The sequence below is a fragment of the Phyllostomus discolor genome, chromosome 8 (genome assembly GCF_004126475.2).
Source record: "Phyllostomus discolor isolate MPI-MPIP mPhyDis1 chromosome 8, mPhyDis1.pri.v3, whole genome shotgun sequence".
NCBI classification, from domain to species: Eukaryota; Metazoa; Chordata; class Mammalia; order Chiroptera; family Phyllostomidae; genus Phyllostomus; species Phyllostomus discolor.
Genome location: NC_040910.2, coordinates 110,113,273 through 110,134,486, shown reverse-complemented (window position 1 = coordinate 110,134,486; position 21,214 = coordinate 110,113,273). Strand labels below are relative to the sequence as shown.

The 21,214-nt window shown below is 58.1% G+C and overlaps 1 protein-coding gene across 1 annotated transcript; it reads left to right on the top strand.

Moving 5' to 3' along the window:
• Positions 1-1,218: 1,218 nt before the first annotated feature.
• CD300LB (CD300 molecule like family member b) lies at positions 1,219-9,906 on the top strand. Its single transcript, XM_028521468.2, has 4 exons — positions 1,219-1,522; positions 6,619-6,948; positions 8,348-8,411; positions 8,968-9,906. The coding sequence occupies exons 1-4, from the start codon at positions 1,480-1,482 to the stop codon at positions 9,101-9,103; spliced, it is 573 nt and encodes a 190-aa protein (XP_028377269.1). The 5' UTR covers positions 1,219-1,479; the 3' UTR covers positions 9,104-9,906.
• The last annotated feature ends 11,308 nt before the right edge of the window (positions 9,907-21,214 follow it).

The following is a 21,214-nucleotide window of genomic DNA, read 5'->3' as shown; positions in this document are numbered from 1 at the left end:
CAGCCCTTTGACCTCTCCCAGCCCTTCTGAGTGGGTCCTGAGCTACCTTGACCCCAGCACTTCCCGGGAGAGCCCCGCCCCCCACAGCTGGCTCTGGGTACCCAGGACAAATGCCCTCACCTGCCTCCCCAAACTGTTCTCGAGTTTAACGACTGGGTTATGAGTCAGGCTCCTAAGTAACTTATATCAGATCAAGGACAAAACTTGTCTTGTTGCTAGTGAGGAAACCCAGCTCACTGAGCTCCCCTCAGCCACCCGCCCTGGGCTGACCTTATCTGCTCTTCATCCTGTGAGGGAAGTTTGGCCCGGAGCACTGACGCGGTCTGGAGTGCTAACCCTGCCACGGGGCACATTTTCTCCTCAAATTCTCATGGCAACTCCTTTCCAGCTAGTCCAGAATGCCCCTTCTCTACAGAACTGCTGGCTGGCTCGCATGTTTCTGGGCAAGGCCAGGGGACGGGTCTCAGTGCACGAGGCTGATGCTGCTGGTGGCTTTGTGGCTTCCACCAGGGGTGCTGTGGCTGCTGGGCCACTTGACTGGTTTGGGTGAAGCCACATCTGCCTGATACCAGCACCTCCAAGAGCCTCTTTGCCCCCCCCTCCCTGCCGCAGGCTCCCCCCTCCTTGCTGCCTCTTCTGCCCCTTCGTGCAGGGCATGGCCACAGATGTGTCAGCACTGTTTGCAGATCTGGGCTGAATCTGGGGACAATCTCACTGGGTTGGCTCACATCGTCATAGAAGGGGAAAAAAAAATGCCAGGTGCTGTGTCCTACGGCTACATTGGATTTCAAGTGATCATTTTAACGTACGGCCCTATTTCTCCCTACGGGTATAAGGAGGCAGGTTCCCATCATAACAACTTTTATGAGCCCAGCTTGCAGATGCAAAACCGAGGCCCGGAAAGTGTAGCGGAATTGCCCTCAGTCACACAGCTTGTAGGTGGTGCGTCTGGGGTTAGAACCCAGGTCTGGCTGATCCCACAGCTGCGCATATACACTTGGTTGTAACATCCGAACAAACGCACCCCCAGGTATGCCAAGCGTGTGCACCTGACTTGAGGACCAGGGGACGGTTTCCACTGTTGCAGTGGCGAGCTGTTTCTGGACTTGGCGAGCAGGCTGCCGTCCCCTTGAATGCAAGGCCTCCTAGGCCAGCTGTCCTCTCCCAACTCCTCTGTAGACATCTCTCCCTCCGGCCCTTCTCGCCCAGCACAGCGCCCTCACTTCCTCTTTCCTGCCTAGTGGGGACTCTAGGGTCCTCTGACACAGACATGCTACGAAATGACACCCCTTTTGCGGAATAACTAAAAGCAGGAAACACTCTATAAAGGGAAGTGAACGAGTGAGAAGCTCAGAGGTCATCTAGACAAGCAGAAGGTGCAGGCCCGCCCGGGCTCAGGCAGAGCTCCGAGTGTCCTGCTGGGATCCCACGGTGCTCTCTGGTCTTCGGTGACAGGGGCCAGGAGCCGGGAAGAGGACCATGTGGCTGCTGTCCCCGGTTCTATTCCTTCTCAGCCTCCCAGGTGAGTGCGGCGGGGGACCTCGGGAACTCAGAACCACAGGGTTGGGACAGGGGCAGAGAGCATCTGTCCCAGGTACAAGGGGAGGTGTTGCATCTGGGAAAATGAGAGGTGGCTTTGTTCATTCGCTCAGCAAAAGCGCATGGGGATCGGGGGTGGGGTCCTACCTGGCGCCAGGCGTGAGTCAGGCTCCGAGGACGTGAAGGGAAGAGAAACCGGACTGGTCGTTAGAAAGAGGACCCCCCCCCCCCAACAGCTCAGTGGGTGAGGCATACGGATTAACACCACCGGTGGGAGGACGCAACAGGGCACCGGCGGAGGTGTGCTCGGAGGGCGGAGCGCGCACTCGCAGGCACGCCAGGTGACGCGGGCGCTCGCTCGCACCTGCGCAGTCATGCGCATGCGCACACATAGTCTCCCTCCCAAGTACACTGCCAAGCAAACACTTCTCCCCCAGACGAAGGCTGAGACCCCCCAGTGGTGGGTCTGGGGCTTGGGGAGGGGGGAAACTGCTATGGAGACAAGACGGGGTGCCCTTCTATACCCCCCAACTCTGCGTTAACTTGGAAAGGTGGTGAAGCTAGTGAAGGCTGACAGAAAAGCCACCTGCCGAGTTTTCACCTGTGGGCTGCCGTCAGCCGGCGCGGGGTGGCTTGTGAAATGAAGCAGAGAAAGGGGATGGGGTGAAGTCAGAATGACCCAACTTCCGGTAGGGCGCTCGCTTTTCTGCTCCCTTAGGTGAGCCCCCAACAACCCCGGGGCGGGGGGAGGTAGGGGACTGGCATAGAGTAGGTGCTCCTAAGTGTCTGCAGGTGGACAGACAGCCTCCCTTTCTCCCCATGAGGAAAGTGAGGCGAGATTCCAGGGGCACAGACCGTACCCCAGAAGAGACTGCCGAGCTCGGGCTGGCGCGGCTGCAAGACGCCTTGCGCCATGCGTGCAGATAAGACAGGCCCCGAGCCCGCTGCGGCGCAGCCCCCGCCCCCGCCCCCGCGCGTCTCCTCCGGGCTCTCCCCCCTGCGCCTCCTGCTCTGTGCGTTTGTCAGCTGCCGTCAGAGCGCAGGCATTTCTCTGTTTGGGGACGAGACTATTTACAAGGATTTCGCCCACGTGGCAACTCTTTCTGAACGGGCGGGCAGAAGAGGAAGTTTACATCTCAGATCCATGGAAACAAAAGCCTGAGGTTCAAACAGCCTGAGGCTTTTGAAACCCCATCAGCCCTGCTCCCCCGGAGCTCCCCAGCTCCTGGCTGACGGCTCTCCCGTCATTTCCACCTCTCTTCCTCCCAACGCACTCGCCCGTTCCCGTGGACCTAATTAACCGCTCCACCCACCCTAGTCTGCGCTTGTAAAGACCTCCCACGTATTTCTTTTTTTAAACCTGAGCCCTCTCCCGCGGGGAGCGATTTACTGGCGGATTAAGTTAGCAAAGCTGGGAGGGAGGGACCTGCTGTTCCGAAGTAGCAACATCTCTTTCCTGCCGCGCGTGATCAGACCCCTGCTGTCGGCTGCAGCTGCGCTATGTCTCTTTGAAGAAAGAAAACGATCCCATCCGCTGACGCTTGCATTTGGGCTTAATTCACGTCCGTTGCTATCTCCTATTTGACTCCTGTTTTGCTTTGTTTTGTTTTCAAAATTATCTTTATGGTTGTATCAGTTAATAATATGGTAAGCATTTTAACATAATAGAAACATACTAACCACGGCTTCAAGTGTAGAACACATATTTTCAGATTTTTTTTTCTTACTCATGGGCTATGGAAAAAAAACCCCCACAGAAATGGAATCATACACACAGTGTGTTAAGCAAATTTTTGACCTAGTGATAATTTACCTGGGACATCTTTCCCTTTATATTCTGTGATTTCTCTTTTTCTTTTTAATCACATCACGAACCGACGGAAATAATTTAGCCAATCCTCTCAGTTCACGGCATTTGCGGGTTTCCAGACTTTACGGTTACTTCAGCCCTGCAGGGGGCTTCCTTCTGCCCATGGTCCCCGGGTGTGGAAACCGGAGTGCATCCTGGAATCAGAACGATGCTGTCCAGTTTCTTGCCAAGAACAATCGCACCTGCCAGGATGCAGGCACTGTACCAGACACAGTGCTGGGGGTGTGGGCTGGAAGAGAGGCCAAAACGCACTTGAGGTCCCTGCTCTTCAGGACAGAGCCACCCAGCAGAGGAGACAGAGAGAGGCCGCTGAGGGTGATAACGCCCCACACGGCGCTCGGGTCACCATGAAGGGCCGTGGGGCCAGCAGATCTGTTGGGCAGGGGAGTGAGACTCTGCACAGCAGGCTGGGCCTTGTGGGGTCGTCAAGGGAGACGGTAGGCGGCAGGGGTCAGAGAAGAGGTTTCCGGGGAAGAAGGACGTGAGCGATGACACAGCCGCCTCAGGGTCAGGGGAAGTGGAGAGTGGGTGGGGGTCACGGGGCAGAGTGGGAGGCAGGAAGGGGCCAGGAGCGGCGTGGGAGGGAGACCGTGAGTCCAGACTGCAGAAAGCCGTGTGCCAAACAGCGGGGAGGGGGAATGGCTGCAGGAGAGGCCCTGGAAGATTTAGAAGTTTAAAAAGTATATATATTTATTTTTTAAAAGATTTTATTATTTTTATTTTTAGAGAGGGAAGGGAGGGAGATAGAGAGAGAGAGAGAAACATCAATGTGTGGTTGCTGGGGGTTATGGCCTGCAACCCAGGCATGTACCCTGGCTGGGAATCGAACCTGCAACACTTTGGTTCGCAGCCCGCGCTCAATCCACTGAGCTACACCAGCCAGGGCTCTAAAAAGTATATATATTTATTTTTTAAAAATTCATTGCTTAAAAACAATTTTACTTTTCACGTACAGTTGCCACACAGTATTACATTAGTCTCGGGTGTGCAGCACAGCGACTAGACATTTATATGCCTGATGCAGGGACCTCCCGGCCCCGTAAACCCAGCCCCCGCCTGACGCGCACACGGCCATTGCCGTGTCTCGGACTGGTTCTCTGTGCTGCGGTTTGCAGCCGCCACCACGGTTTGGTGACGGCCGACGTGTGCTTCTTGGGACCTTCCCCTTTCCCCCTCCCCCTCCCTTCTTATCTGGCAACATCTGTTTGCTCGCTCTGCCCCGGAGCCGGCTTCTGCCTTGTTCGCTTGTTTACGCTGTTGTGTAGGCCCCACAGCTGAGGGAGACCAGACGGTACTTGTCTTTGTCCGCCTCACGTCACTCAGTGCCACGCCCTCCAGGTCCACGGATGGCGTCCCAAACGGCGACATTTCCTTGTTGTTGTTGTTTTTTTATGGCTGAGTTCTATTCCACCGTATATAGGTAGCTCATCCTTTTTGCCCATTTGTCCACTGGTGGACAGGTGGGCTGCTTCCTGAAGGACTTTGAGGTGCTCACGGCAATTGCAGGTGCGGACTAGGTAGGGACAATTCCAGGACACGGCTCCGGCAGCCCTACGCAGGGGAGATCGGGGGAGGGAGCCGCAGGAGGCCGAGAACCTCTCCAGGTGCCACGGCCTGGATCCACGCACCAGATGAAAGCACCTGCCCCTGTGGACGGCCTCTCCCTGATGGAGCGACCCCCGGGGCGTCTGGGGTTCGACACACGCCCGGGCCGGAGGGGCGTGCGAGGTGGAGCACAGCACCACTGTTTTACACGCGAAGAGGCCAGCCTCACCCAGGGTTCCCCAGCTCCTCCGTGGTCGCTGTGCCTCTCTGTGTCCAAAGGTCCTTCTCTTTCTGCTCTGCCGCGCTGTCCTCGTGGGCTGTGACCGCAGAGAAGGGAAGGAGAAGGTCACTCTGAGAAGCATTTGTGGCGCAGACGCAACTACACCAGGCGCCAGGCAGTCGTGGGGGGGCGGGGGCGGGGGCTCAAGGAAGACACCAGGTTTCCCAGGCAGGAGTGTTGGTCGTTGGTTCAATCAGCCGGTCAGCTCTGCTGATTGAATACTTCCTTGCTCTTGGTTACAAATTTGCTATCTGAACGATTCTGAAGTTCAGAAGCCCATCGAATCACGGTGTAGGCAGGTTCCATTCCTTCTAGAGGCTCTGAAGAAGGATGTTTCCTCACCTTCCCCAGCCTCTGGGGGCTGCCTACACCCTGGTTCAAGGCCCCTGGCCCCATCTTCACAGCCCTCTCTGACTCTGACCTGAACTCGTAAGGACGCTGGTGATGGCGCTGGGCCCACCTGGATAATCCAGGATGATGTTCCTTAATTTAATCCCACTTGCAAAGGCCCGTTTGCCATATACAATGACACAGCCATAGATTTGGGAGATTAGGGGAGGATTATTCTGCCGACCACACAAGGCAAACCTCCAAGTCACTGAAAGAGCTTCAGGCTGAAGGTCCCAGGTGTGAGGAGGCGGCACCTTCCTGGGGCCACACAGAGACACCCCACCCCCTGGCCCCCAGCTCCCAGCCCCGAGACTCGGGGGCTATGAGCGGGCCCAGAGAGGCGTCTCCTGCCGTGCTTCTCCAAGCGTATCTGTTTCCATGGGGCCAAGGCATCCGTGGCCATTGCCGAGGATGGAGCGTGCACCTGAACACAGTCTAACTGGAGCCGACCAGCCGACAGGACCGCAGAACGCCCGCCGGTGCGGCTTACGCGCCCGCCTAACCCATCTCCCCTTCCGTCAGGCCGCTGCTCGTCTGTCCACGTGGGCCCTCTCCTCGAGGGAGGGATCCAGAGCGCACTAGAAGATGGCAGGCTGGAGCTAAGGGGGGAATTGGGGCTACAAATAACAGATTTGGGAATTACCCGCACAAGGGCAAAAACCGAAACCACGGACCCAGAGGGTCACTCCTTGGGATCAGACTAGAATGAGATGAGAGGAGGCTGGAGCGAGAGCTCTGGGTTCCCGCCCCTGCCCCCACCCTGCCCCGCCCTGCCCCGGGGTGTGCTGGAGCAGCTCACGCTGGGTAACAAGGACAACACTGTGTCCAGTGACATCACGCTGACCGCCCGCAGTCAACCACTATGGGAAGTGCAGAGTGGCCAGGGACCCCGGCCCAGTGGGCATTAGACTGGAGCCACCAGAGCCCAAGGCTCTCGCGGGCTCGGCCTGGCTCAGCGGGGGCAGGGTCTGTATCTGGGGGTTGTGTTTTCCAGGCTGCTTTTCCATCCGAGGCCCAGGCGCCGTGACCGGCAGGGAGCAGGGCTCGCTGACCGTGTGGTGTCACTACCGGCCAAAGTGGATGACCTACAAGAAGTACTGGTGTCGTGGAGCACAGTGGCCTTTTTGCCAGGTCCTCGTGGAGACCAAAGGATCAGAGCAGGAGGTGACGAAAGGCAGGGTGTCCATCAGGGACGACCAGAAAAACCACTCGATCCTGGTGACCATGCAGCACCTCAGGCAAGAAGACAATGACACCTACTGGTGCGGGATTAACAGATCCGGAAGTGACCCTGGAACATCTATTCGGGTGATGGTCGTCCCAGGTAAGGACTTCCTCATCTCCCCTCTGTGGCCCTCCTGCTCGGGATGAGAAGAGGGAGGGCCCTTCTACCCTGCTCCCCGGGCTGGAAGGGGAGAACCAGAGAGAGGGAGCTCAAGGGAGAGACCGGCAGGCAGATGAGGGGGGAGGAGGGAGCCGGCAAGGGGGGAAACTGTGGCCCAGCAGCCTGTGCGCTGCTGTCAGGGTTGCAGCCCCAGAGAGACAGGGGCTGCCGAGGGTGGAGTGGAGTTCGGAGAGGACCAGCCAAGCAAAACGTCCCCAGTAGGGCTACCCAGTAGGGGAAGTCACGCTCTGCGGGGACACAAAAGGGATTGATGAAAACAGGTGGGCAGGGACCTAGATCGGCCCAAAGTGTGTCCCAAGTGGAGCTTTAGGGAGAAAGGCGAACAGGGGGTCTTGGGGTGGGAGCTGGGAGGCACCAGGCTGTAGGTGATCAGTGGCCTCCGGAGGAGCCATGGGGACCTCGGTCACCTGGAGTTCAGCCTTGTGGAGCTCCCAGCAAGAGCAGAGGGGGGTGCCTGGCAGAGCAGAATGCCGGACCGAGGACTCGGAGGCAAGGGGCGTCCCGGACGCTCGGTGCCGGGCTGGCCTCAGGACCCCACGACCAGGCTCCTGGCCATAAACGGTCTCCCCGTTTCCCATAAAGATGTTCCATTCCTCGGGGTCGCTGTGCACTACCGAACCACAGTGTGCCCCGATCTTCACCAGCCTTCAGGGGCTCCTCCTCTCACCACCCCAACAAAGACAGGCCCCTTTCTGGAACTGTCTGTCCCTGAATGCTACCTGAACAAAAGACCAGGGGTTTCACCCTGGCTGGCGTAGCTCAGTGGATTGAGCACGGGCTGCAAACCAGGCATCGCAGGTTTGATTCCCAGTCAGGGCACATGCCTAGGTTGCAGGCCATGGCCCCCAGCAACTGCACATTGATGTTTCTCTCTCTCTCTCTCTCTCTCCTTCTCCCTTCCCTCTCTAAAAAATAAATAAATAAATAAATAAATAAATAAATAAAAAGACCAGGGGTTTCCCCACCAAACCAACAGTCCCACTCGGAGGAGGAAGAGGAGAGGTTATGGAAAGATTGATCTCTCTCCTCAGGAGAAACTCAAGTGCCTACTCCCATTTGATTTTTACTTCTTCTTGCCACACCTGAAAACAATGGGAACAGTCATTGTGTTTGAGGTTCGGATGACCCGGCAGAAAGAGGAGAAGCCCAAGGGATGTCTCCAAGGGAACCGAGCTTCCTAGCCCAGGGCCAGGGAGGGGGGGGGGGTCGTGGTAGAGGGGGGGCTGGCAGGGCAGGGGTGGTGGCGTGTGTCACACACCAGCCCCTGGTTTGTGCCAATAACCTGTGGCCAACGTTGCCTGTGCCTCTGTCCCCCCAGGGAACGTGGTGTCCAGGTCCATTGCCAGCAGCTACGCAGAGGTGTCCTTTCGCTCCCACATCCGGTGAGTGGCTTCGGTCCTTTCTCCTGTCCTTACCTGGGGCCTCTCCTACGGGCAGCCGCGCCCGGGGACCCGGGGTAGTCGCCTGTCACAGGCAGCGTGCAGGCCCAGAGCCCTGGCCCGTGTCACTCCTCACCCGCCCTGCCCCCGCTGGCCACTCCTCCGTAGCATCATCTCCCGCTCCGTGGGAGGGGCGATAGGACACAAACCCCCACAATGCAAGGCGTCGGGCGCCACGGAGGGGGAGAGTGACTTATTCGAGCAGCAAGGACACGGCCAGCATCCTGTCCTGGGTGACGGCTGCACTGCTCCCGCCCGTAGGGCACAGGGGGCCCCGGAAGGAAGCTGGGCCCCGTCCTAAGCAAAACCAAGGAGCTGAGTGACCTCTGAGGAGCCCTCAAGGAAGCTCACACGGGGTGGGGGCTGCAGGGTGGGGCTGCCGGCCGGGTCACAGGCGTGGCTGGGATGGCTCGTGCTCCGGTGCCAGGGCGCTGGGAGTGACAGGGTCTGGAGGGGTCCAGGGCCCTGACCGCTCTACCCGCCCCGTCCGCTCCGACAGGCACTACTACATGCTCCTGGTGTTCGTGAAGGTGCCCATCTTACTGCTCGTGGTCGGTGCCGTCCTCTGGCTGAAGGAGCCTCAGAGCGTCTCCAAGGAGCAGACGGAGGAGCCCATCTATTCGAACTTGTCCTGAGACCTGACCACAGACACGGCCCCTTAGACAGACGGGTGAGAAGGCCCTTTCGAGCCTGGACACCATTCGCAGGAGAGACACGGACTGGGGAAGGGACCCTCTGGACACCTCTGGGTCCCCTGGGGGCTGGCCGACTCCCTCCCCGCTCTGCACAGCTCAGGGGCACAGCTCAGCCCCTCCCTACCATCGCTGCCGCCAGCAGGGCCGTCGGGACCTTGCGCCACTGCTCCGGGTAGAAAACAGCCTGCCCACACCCTCCGGGGGTCGTCAGGTCCCGAGCTGCTGCGGTGGAGCCCCAGCTCGGACAGCTGCGTCCTCACAGCCTGCCGGAGGAGCCCGACCCCGGGGCTGGGGACCGAAGCACGGGGAGAAGCAGAAGCCGCAGGAATGGGAGGGGCAGGGGACAGAGACAGAGCCCTGGCCGGTCCCCGGTTCCTGTCATCCCTGAGACCCCCTCCGCACCCGATACGCCTGAGCTTCTGATCCATGCATTAAGTTTTAAAATGTATTCTGATTATGTTTTGCTAATCCGGTTGGGTTTCAGCGGCTCTTGTCCACGAGAACACTGACTGATACACACGTGAACGGGGTAATTCTGTGAGCTCCTGGCTCTGGGGCCTGAGTGGATGGACGTCTCTCTGCCCAGCGAGTGCACTGCTCTGAGCACCCAGCGCTGAGGAGGGACCGGGAGCCTCGCGGGGCCCAATGGCGGGGCTGGCCTTCTGCCTCCCCCGCCTCCTCCTCCTCCTCCTGCATCCTGGCCCCCTGCACCCCTGCACCCCCACACCTCAGGGCTGGGGCACCTACCTCAAGGCCAGGAGGGCGGTCGTACAGCCTGAGGAAACGATGCAGTCTCCTTTAGTACTGCTTAAATAAGCCTAATCAAGCCCCGGCTGGTGTGGCTCAGTGGGTTGGACATCATCCTGCAAAAGGAAGGGTCGCAGGTTCAATTCCCGGTCAGGGCACATGCCTGGGTTGCGGGCCAGGTCCCCAGCTGGGGGAGTGTGAGAGGCAACCACACCTTGATGTTTCTCTCCCTTTCTTTCTCCCTCCCCTCCCCTCTCTCTAAAAATAAAATCTTTTTATAAAACAAGGTTCATTAAAACTGTGCGAGGGAGCCCGGCGGTGTGATTCACTTGGCTGGCGCGTCGTCTTGTGCACCAACCGGCTGTGGGCTCCCGTCTTGTTCAGGGCGTAGCCCAGGCTGCAGGTTCAATCCCCAGGCGGGACGCACACAGGAGGCAATGTTTCTCTCCCACGTTGGTGTTTCTCCCTCTCTCTCTCAAATCAATAAAAACATCCTCAGGTGAGAATTTAAAAAAGAAAAGTGTCTGGGTGGGGGGGAATAATGTGGCCTGTCTTGAATGGGGTCTTAAAAATAACCTTAATAACGGAGAATCTCTGCGGGAAACGGTGCTGACCCATCCAAGCGTCTCAGGCACGGGAACAGCACCCTGGGCAGCCCCGCCCCGTTGGGGACCGCGGCCCACAGTCCGGGGCCCCGGAGGCTCCCTCGGCGAATTGTCTGCCGGATCCCGCCTCCCGGGGGCCCGGCCAGCCTCGGGTGCCCCAGCAGCTCCACGGAAGGCGAAACCAGCACCCAGCGGGTCCCCAGCTGGCTCGAGTGGGGGAGGGGCCGTTGGCAGTGCCACAATCTTCCCGCAGTTTCTTACCGTGGGTATGCAGTGAGCTCTCCGATCTCCTGGGAGAGACCATAGCTGAGTAGTTACTGTCACAATGGCATCCGAGGGAACCCACTGGAGCAGACATCTGTGGTCTCTCTGTCCTGCACCCCCCACCCCCACCCCCACTTCTGGGAACTGCCCTTGGGTTCCAGTGAAAACTGCCAAGCAAAGCTTGCCTAACATGCCCACTGGCTGGGGAAGGGGAAGGACACACACTGAATACATTAGAGCTGGAATAGCATTTTCTAGCAAACGTGCCTCCGTCAGGAGCCCGGCACCGAGGCCCGCACGCCTGTCAGTGGCCGTGGGTCAGGACGGTCCTCGTGTGCTGGACTCAGCGGGCCTCGCACCCAGGCACCAGGAGACGGAAGTCAAGGTGTGGAGTGAGCCGGGGCACGTCTTTCTCAGAGGAAAGCGTGACTTCTGCTTCCCGTGGGTTCCTCCTTGCCCGCCTCTGCTTCTGAGCAGCTGCGTGACCGCACGGGAAGTTTACCGGGGGCAGGGGGGAGCTGGTCAGCACGGGGCCGGTGAGAAGGGCCCCCTTACCGGGACCCGGGGCATGCGGTTCTTTCTTCTCGAGGCTGGACACGTCCTGAATGGCCTTTTTCATTTTTTTTTTAAGATTTATTTATTTATTTTTAGAGAGGGAAGGGAGGGAGAAAGAGAGAGAGAGAGAAACATCAATGTGCAGTTGCTGGGGGTCATGGCCTGCAACCCAGGCATGTACCCTGGCTGGGAATCGAACCTGGGACACTTTGGTTCGCAGCCCATGCTCAATCCACTGAGCTACACCAGCCAGGGCTCTGGATGGCCTTTTCTTAATAAACGAGGCTGAAGAAATGAGTTTCCAGCACGTCCCTTGCCTGTTCTGTGCAGCTTCTCGCTCTGTGTCTCGCTTATCTGCCTGGCCTTGATTCTCCCGGCTGGGTCTGCTTCTGTCCTTGCTGTGGACCCCTGCCTCCTGGGGGCTGGGGGCCAAGTCTCCACCCGGAACGAGGGTCCCTCTGGGCACCACACTGCCACTCCTTGCTGGAAGGGTGCCGTCTGTGGCCCTGCGTCCTCTCCACCCCAGCTCCCCATCTGCGGGTCACCTTTCCTCAAGCCCTTTCTGAGCTTAGGGACCCAGCGTCCACAGCCAGGCCCCTGCCCACCTCTCACCACCCCCAACCAGGCTCAGGAATGAATGCTGTGTCATCAGCACAGCACCACGTCTGGGGCCAGCTCAGCACGGCCAGGACGGGAGGTGTCCTGGGTTCGCAGGTCAGCGTCAGTCCCCAGCAGGGGACGAGCTGTCCAGTGGGAAGCCCCAAGGATGAGCTTTTGGGGAGTTAGGACCAAGGTTGCTGTTCCCATGGAAAACATGAGACTGGGACCAGGTCAGATCCCTATCCATTCACTCATTCATTCATTCAACAAACGTGAGTAGGGAAGCACACGCCAGGTGTGGCAGCATCTTGGACACACACTGACCGTTGCGTGAGTGAGAGAGCCTCTGGCTGTCTCCTGCTATACATGCAGCTTGAAAGGCAAGAGCCGGCTGTCATTTCAGCTGCCCTCCTTCCACCCTGCAGAGGAAGGCCGCAGCTGAGCAGGGGGCTCGCAGGCTCCCCTGTGGCGGCCCCCCTGGGGAGACGACTTAGAAAGCGTAGCTGGGATGGAAGCAGCCACGAGGTGCCACCACACCCCTCCTGGGATGGCTCCCATGCACACCTGAGTGTCCTCTGTGCCATGGACATGACCGCGGGGGCTGCCTCACGGAGTGGTTGGGGGGTTAAGGAAGGCCCACCGGCTCGCTCACAGCCCTCCACGCTCGGTGGGGTCCATGAAGCCAGCACCACGGGGGGCTGAGTGAGCTCTTCCGGGGGTGGAGGTGGGAGAGAGGGGGTCCCCAAGTTCCGGGCAGTGGGACAGCACCCTCGGGACGTCAGCTTCTGGCAGAGACAACAAGTCAACCTAAAATTACCTGCAGGCAGACCACACAGGATCCGGGGCCATTAGTGGCATGGACTCGGAAAGGCGCCCAGCTGGTTGGGCCGGCAAAACGAAAAGCGCGTGGAAAAATATGCTGATGAACGAAGTTAATCCCCAAGACGAGGCTGAGCTCAAGGGAACTAGCTCCCTACCCAGTTTCTACCTCGGTTCTGAGACATAAGCCACTTGCTCTTTAAGATCTGGATGGTCCTGGCTGGCCTGGCTCAGTGGATGGAGCATGGGCTGCGAACCAAAGTGTCCCAGGTTCGATTCCCAGCCAGGGCACGTGCCTGGGTTGCAGGCCATGGCCCCCAGCAACCGCACATTGATGTTTCTCTCTCTCTCTCTTTCTCCCTCCCTTCCCTCTCTAAAAATAAATGAATAAAATCTTTTAAAAAAATGTTATTGTATTTTTTCCCATGGCTCTTTATCCTCCTTACATCCTCTTCCGCAGAGACGGGTTTTCACGGTTATTTGTAAACCACTTCCCTCTGCTCACGGGCGGGGGATCCCCAGTCCCCCATTGCACGAGGACGGGGCCCCTTTCAGAACTCCGATCCAAAGTGGTGTTTCAGGTGCTGCTCCTCTTGCCAGCCTCTGAGTCTATTGTTCCCCCCAAATTCCGCAGGTCACCCCGAGCTCTGGCCTCCCCGTAGTGGCTTTGGCTGCAGAGTAGCTACATCGTCCTGTCTGTTTTTTCACTGCTACCTCATTGGGCCCTTTAGTCGGTTGGTTTGGGCCTCGGGGTGCCCCTGGCTTGGCTGATGCAAGTTCCTTCCTACCCTTTGCATCACGGTCTCTGCCTTCGTATTCAGCCCGTGGCTGCTGCCACCCCAGCGAGCGTGTAGCCAACAGCGGTCCTTCCCTGGCTCCGGACTTCAGAGAAAGAACGTCAGGCCCCCTCTCCTGAGCAGGTGCCCGGAGCCCCGGCCACCAGGTGGTCCCCTCTGAGGTCTCACTGGCAGGCTCAGACTCAGCTGGGGGGGGCAGCAGCAGTTGGGTAGGTAGCGGCCAGGGCCCCGCCATGGAAGCCTCCCTACAGCCCCTCTGGTCTCCGACTCACGTCACGTCTCCCTGGGTCCCTCGCCTGGGTCTATGCGCACACACAAGCGGCTCCCTCCCATTCCCGCCCCTCAAGGCCTGGGGTCCCCTGTAGCTGCAGCCCCGGATGGAGCTCGGCTCTCTTCTCCCCTCCTCGGCTTCCCAGGCCAGAATCCGCCAGGGCAGGGGCAGTGGCAGCTTCCCTCCGGCAACCAGAAGGCCCCACCAGGCAGGGCACGACGAGCCCCGCACAGCTCAGATGGGGCTTCAGCTCTCCTGCAGGGGTCAACCCCCCCCCCACACACACACACAGCTCAGATGAGGCTTCAGCTCTCCTGCAGGGGTCCACCCTGGCCGCTGCGCGTCTCTGGCCGGAAAGGAAACAAAAGTACTGGGACTTGATCCAGCTGCCAGTGTCTCTAGATTTACTGGGTGACAACAGGCCCTCAAGTGCTTGTGGCCTTGAGCTTGGCTCTCCTTCCCGTTCTCAGGGAGGGTGTGTCCTAACCTCAGGGCATCCTCAGGTGGCCTCGGTCAAAGAAAGGTGGGGCCCTGCACCCACGGCCCCGGGAGCAGGAAGATGCAGAAGCTCATGAGGCAGAGGCCGGAGGCCCCGGTCCGTACACAGTGGTAGAAACCAGCCTGACCCTCTGATGGCCACGCCCAGCGGAATCCCAGCCATCGCCACGCATCCACTAGCAATCGCCTACTTATAGGCGCAGATGGCCTCCGACCTCTGACCCTCAAGTTTATGCAGAGCCTGGGGACTCCCGGCTGCGTTTTCCAGCGTCTGGCTTGGTGATGCGCAGCTGTGTGGGCCCGGCCGGGCTGTGCTCTGCCGCCCACGCCAGCCAGCGCTGGGAGCCCCCACCAACCGACCGCGTGGCCAGGATAATGGGGGACGCACAGCCTCTCTCCGTCGTGGTGCCACAGACTTGTCCCCAGAACCGCAGGTGTCCCCACCGCCCGACACAGGACATCACCACTCCGAAGAGAAGACGGCACCGAGTCAAGCGAAGCTGACAGAGCCCAGAGGGGAAGGGGGGAAACGCAGCGCGGCCATCCCACCCTGACTGACCACCAGACGGCAGAGACGGGCGGCATCCCCACCTCAAGGGCCTGCCCTCGGGGGCAACAGAGGAGGACCTCGGAGGGGAGGGCGCCGTGACCGGGAATTGGGGTGACTGACGGTGCGAGAGGGGGAGCAACCACGTTCTGTGGTTTTCGCGCCAGGACGTGGAGAGCAATCTGCTTGTTGGGTACTCAGATAAAGCTCGTAGCCACGCTTATCAGCGCTCTTTCCACCCAGCACTGAAAGCTTTCTGTCGCTGTTTCCTCTCTGAGCATTGTTGTCAGCATTGCCTCCTCTTTTAAAAAAAAATTATTGCTTTTAGAGAGAGAGAGGGAGGGAGAAAGAGAGAGAGAGAGAAGCACTGGTTCATTGTTTCACTTATTTATGCATCCTTAGTTGATTCTTACATGTGCCCTGACTGGGGGTCAAACTTGCAACCTTGGCACGTTGGGACAATGCTTGAACCATCGGAGCGACCTGGCCAGGGCACCATTGCTTCCTCTCGTCCTTGAAAGTAAGACACAGCTGGAGGGGGTGCGAGGAGAGGACGGACGAAAGTGAAGCTCCAAGGAGCTCTGGACCGGAGACGGGGCTGCTGGGTAATCAGCGTCCGGACCCATCGGCAGCCACCGGCCGGCCGCACATGGCTGTTGTGAACTTGAAGATGCGGCTGGTCTGCGTTGAGGCGTATGGCGAGTGTCAGATACACACTAGGCACTAAAGAATTATTATGAAAAAAAAAAGAATGTAAAGTCTCTCCAGTATCCTTGAAATAATATTTCGAGTGTGTTGTGTTGAATCAACTATAACACTAAAATTGATCTCACATTTTACACATCAGCAGAGGCAGGAGTGGGAGACGGGGGTCTCAGAGGCTGCCCCCAACCCTGCTCCTTCTCAGCCTCCTGGGGCTGAGGGGCCGGGGTGGAGGGGCCCGTCCAGTTCCCAAGGGCAGGGGGCTGGAGGGAAATCCAGCGACGCCGTAACACGGCCCTACGCAAACACCCAGCGGCGTGTCCTGTGTGCCAGGCAGCGAGCTGGGCGCTGGGGGTGCGAGAATGAACAAAATGTCATTCCTGGACCCAGAGAACTCACAGCCGCACGTGATCCCCAGGGCCAAGGGCTACACCAGCATGAGGCACCACTATAGAGGTGGTTGTCGGCAGGTGACAGCCACCTCCTTCCAGGATGACTGGCAAAGGCTTCACAGAGGGCGTGACATTTCACCTGGGGAGGATGATAGGTGTCTCCCGGGGGGAGGGAAGAAAGGCCCCCTAAGACAGAGGGGGGCGTATACACAGCACAAAGACATGAGGGAGCTCAGGACACGGTGGAGAGCCTTTCTCAGGCTGTCACGTGTGTCTCAGGTTGTCTCACAGGAGGAGGGGACACGAGGCGAGAGGAGCAGGTGTGAGTCATCACCTGTCATGCTACGGAGACAGAACTTTTGCCAACAAACTCAGAACAGGTGCTAGAAGGAACTCCTGGTCTTCCCTCCCCTGGGTCACTCTCTCGGGTCCTTTAGACTTAAAAATAAACTCATTGGACTGAAATAAAAGTGAAACGACCATGGACTTGCCCATCGTTGGGGAAGGCCGGGTTCGTGGGGTGCCGGGAGAAAGCTGGGGTCGGCCGTGTCAGGCCCGACAGGCCCCATCCTGAATATGGGGAGCAAAGGGGCCCCTGGCATGGGCTGGGTGGGTGGAATCCAGCCCCCCATGCTGCTGTGACCTTCTCTGTGAGCCCTGCTCCTCTCCTCCAAATGTCCTGCGTGCGGTGACAGCCTAGGCTGAAGGGCTCCGCACAGACCTTTCGTTTAAAGTTTCTAGAATGCTGGAGCCGCTGCTGCACGCTTGCTGTGTGAGTGGTGAAGGCAGGAGGAGGAAGAGGAAAGCTTATCTTGTCTACTTCCCTGTCCCCCGGGTGCAGGTGGCACCTGGGGCGGCAGTGACCAAGTAGATGGCAAAGAAGAGAAGGAGGAAATGACAGAAAACAGGGCGGCTGGTCGTGTGCGTGTGACCGCATGTGTGTGGAGGGGCCAGCTCTGCAAGAAGCTGACGTAGATTCAAGTTCAGACACACACACGGAGTCTTTTCCAGGCCCAAGGCCCAATGGCATGGCTTGGCTTTACCTTACAAAGCCAAAGAAACCCTCTGCACCAGAGGTTCTCCACCTGGGGTGATCTCTGTCCCACACGGGGCACCTGGCAACACCTGGGACAATTCTGATGGTCACCATTGGTGTGTGTTTGGAGGTGGCATCTACTGGCCCCCACCAGGTAGGGGTCACGGATTCTGCTAAACATCCCAAATGCACAGGTCAGCCCTTCATAACAAAGAGTTATCTCAAAATGTCAATTATCAAAGTGTCGATAGTTACATATAGGGGTAAACGCAAGAGAAATAAAATCGTGTGTCCACAGGAAAGTGTGTGCACAAATGTTCGCAGCAGCACTGTTCACACTAGTCAGAAGGTGGAAACCACCCAGATGCCCATCGGTCACTAAATGGACAAGCAGACCATGATGTGTCCACAGAGCGGAATGTTATTCAGCCCTGAACAGGAAGAAAGCATGGACCCAGGCTGCAGCACAAATCAGCCTTGGGAACATCACACTGAGTGAAACCTGTCAGATGCAAAAGGCCACCTGTGGTACAGTCGCACTTACACAGAGTATCCAGAAGAGGGCAGTCTGGGGAGACAGAAAGCAGCCGCTTAGGGCTTGGGGAGGGAAAGGAGTGACTGCTAACAGGGACAGGGCTTCTCCCCGAGTAATAAAACGTCCTGACGGAGAGACAGCCAACCTGCCAGAGGCACAGTTCAAAGCACTGGTGATCAGGATGCTCACAGAATTGGTTGAATTTGGTTGCAAATTGGAGGAAAAAGTGAAGGCTAGGAAAAGTGAAATAAAGGAAAATGTACAGGGAACCAACAGTGACGGGAAGGAAACCGGGACTCAGATCAATGGTGCAGAACAGAAGGAAGCAAGAAACATCCGACCAGAAAAGAACGAAGAAACAAGAATTCAAAAAAGTGAGGAGAGGCTTAGGAACCTCCAGGGCATCTTGAAACATTCCAACATCCGAATCATAAAGGAGAAGAGGAAGAGCAACATAGTGGAAAACTTATTTGAAAAAACAATGGAGGAGAACTTCCCCAAACTGGCAAAGGAAACAGACTTCCAGGAAGTCCAGGAAGCTCGGAGTGTCCCAAAAAAGTTGGACCCAAGGAAGAACACACCAAGGCACATCATAATCACATTACCCAAGAAAGATAAGGAGAGAATATTAAAAGCAGCAAGAGAAAAGGAGACAGTTACCTACAAAAGAGTTCCCATCAGACTGTCAGCTGATTTCTCAAAAGAAACCAGATAGGTGAGAAGGGGCTGGAAAGAAGTATTCCAAGTCATGAGAGGCAAGGACCTACATCCAAGATTGCTCTGTCCAGCAAAGCTTTCATTTAGAATGGAAGGGCAGATAAAGTGTTTCTCAGATAAGGTCAAGTTAAAGGAGTTCATCATCACCAAGCTCTTATTATATGAAATGTTAAAGGGACTTATCTAAGAAAAGAAGATAAAAAATATGAATAGTAAAGTGACAACAAATTCACAGCTATTAACAATCAAACCTAAAAAAAAAAAACTAAGCAAACAACTAGAACAGGATCAGAACCACAGAAATGGAGATCACATGGAGGGTTAGCAACAGGGGAGTGGGAGGAGGAGAGAGAGGAAAAGGTATGGAGAATAAGTAGCATAAATGGGAGGTAGAAAATAGACAGGGGGAGGGCAAGAACAGTATGGGAAATGTAGAAGCTAAAGAATTTATATGTAACATCCATGAACATGAACTAAAGAGGGGGAATGTGGGTGGGAGAGGGTGTGCGGTGTGGAGGGGAATGAAGGGGGAGAAATGGGACAACTGTAATAGCATAATCAATAAAATATATTTATAAAAAAAAAGTCCCAAAATTCGATACTGGTGGTGGTCTCACAACTATGAGTGTCCTAAGTCCCGCTGAACTACACAGTTCAAAAGGGACTTCAAAAGAGCACATTGAACAGTGTATCAACTGTGTCTTTTTGAACAACCGCTTTCACAAAATGGAGCGGTGCCAGGGCTGAGAGACTCAGTTCCGAACAAAGAACGTGCCGCCAGCAGCAGACTCCCTGGTGACGGAGCACAGAGAAAGTAGAGGCGCGAGGGGGGCCTCTGGGCCGGCCCCCAGAGGCCAGCCTGGAGAGGACCCCAGCGTGGGGACCCCTGTTCAAATCCAGGCTCCTGAGCCAACTCAGGGGACCCCCCCAGGGAGCTGTAGTCAGAACACCGGAGAGGAGCCCCGAGACGGCCTGGGCGAGGGTCACCAGCATCCAGTCCCTGGAGCGGAATGTCCCGCAAAAGCCTCGCTTGAGCTGTGGGGGAATCCGGGTGCTTCTGCAAGTGCACCGGCGAGGACCACGGCCAACCCCGGGGGAAAGCCGCTCTGTGCCGCCTCTGCATCATCGAACTCCATCCGCCTCGAAGGCGCTGGGGGGTGGGGGGGGCTGGTCCGACCAGACGAAACCAGGGTCCTGTGGCCCACCCCAGGGGACAGGTGCATCCCAGCATCTGCGGGACCCCGAGCCCTCCCACTGCTCACACACCTTCTCCTTCGCTTCCTCCTCACCATCACCCGTGCACAACCTCACCGAGTCACTGTGCTGAAGGTCACATTCACCAGAACGGAGAAAAACCCACGAGGGGGCGTCAGAAAGAATTCACCGCGCCAGGGGCAGAAGGTCTGGGGTGGAAGGGAACTTACCGTGCTTGCTTTGACGGGAGCATTGTGTAATGGGGCACGCCCTGCGCTGCGCCAGCCTGCACCCCACTTTCACAACGGCCACCCCCCCCCCGCCCCTCCAGCGGCTCTGGATCTCGGACGAGGCCAGGCTCCAGCTCCATGCACAGGGGAAGCAACGGGGCTCAAGGGAGAGGCTCGTGTCTAGTGAGAGCCCGGTCCACCATCCCAGCTCTGCCCGAGGAGCATGGACTCGAACCTCCTGGCCTCAGTTTCCCTGACTTTCCTTGACTCTGAGCTGGGACAGGAGTCCTGTCTCCTGACACCCAGTCCAGGCCTCTCGCACCCCAGCCCAGGCCGCTCGGCCCCGACAGAGACCTGGAACATGGAGGCCTCGCTGCCTCAGACGCCTGGGAGCAGACAGCGGCTTCTTCGGAAGTCAGCCTGCTACAGCTCCGTCCCCGGGAAGCAAGGGGCCAGCCACGGCCAAGGTGGGCGCAGGTGCGGCTCCCAAAGCCAGGGCCCCGCAAGGCAGGAAGTGCTGCCACATGTGCACACCCTCCAGGCCAGGTTTTGCAGGGAGCTGGGGGGTGGACTCTGTTCCCTGGGCGCCAGGACCTCGTGCTCCCTGCTGGGTCTGCGGCCCTGGTGCAGGCGGGAGGACCCCGAGTCCCAGGTTGCTTTCCCCGGGCTGCTTCTCCCGTGGCTCCCGGAGCACCGAGCGTCTCTGCCTGTGTGGACGGAGCCCCTGCACGTGGGATTCCACGTGGTGGGTGGCATTCCATGGGCCAAGCCATGCTCCCCTAACCACGTGGGAGGCTTCTGGGCACTGGGGGTGTTGTGAGCATCCTGGGACTTCAGCTGAAACGTGGCTCAAGCCACGGGACCAGGACCAGAAGCGACAGAGGCCACGTGCCCTCAGGGACATCCCAGTGGCCCTGGTGGTCAGCGGCACTTACTACTGGGCATCAGCATCTGGTGGCCCCGGGGTCCAGCCGAAAGCAAAAGTTCTGGGGTTAGAAGATTCCGGGCCCCTGTCCCCTCCTTCTCTGGGGCTCTAGGACAGTCCTGGCTACTGCCTGGACCCCCACCCTCTCCCTGCAGAGCCTGTTCCCCCAGTCCCCCCGCCGGCTGCGCCAGAGCAGAGGGGAGACCCGGAAGCCGGGTGCCTCGCCAAGAGCATGGTCCCTCTCCAGCCCCACCCCCACCCCCAGCTGATCCGGAGCCTCCTGATCCCACGGACTTCGGATCAGCTGACCGCCCCCGAGGCTGATAACCTGACAAGTTTAGGACACCTCTGACCCTCTCACCCACGGGCGAGTGGAATGCTCGTCACCCTGTGGGGACAGTCGTCCTCTGTGGACGCGAAGAGCCGTTGGGCCAGCGGATACCTGCAGGCGGCTTTGATCTTGAATCCATCCCTGCCGTCTGGGTGATCACACCCCCATGTCGATCAAGGCTCCCTGCTCCTTTTCCCTGACTCGGCCGCCTGCACACGGCCCCGAGGGGGCGCTCGCGTCCTGCTCTGGTCATTCAGGGGCTACGGGTCCCTGTGTGACTAGGAAA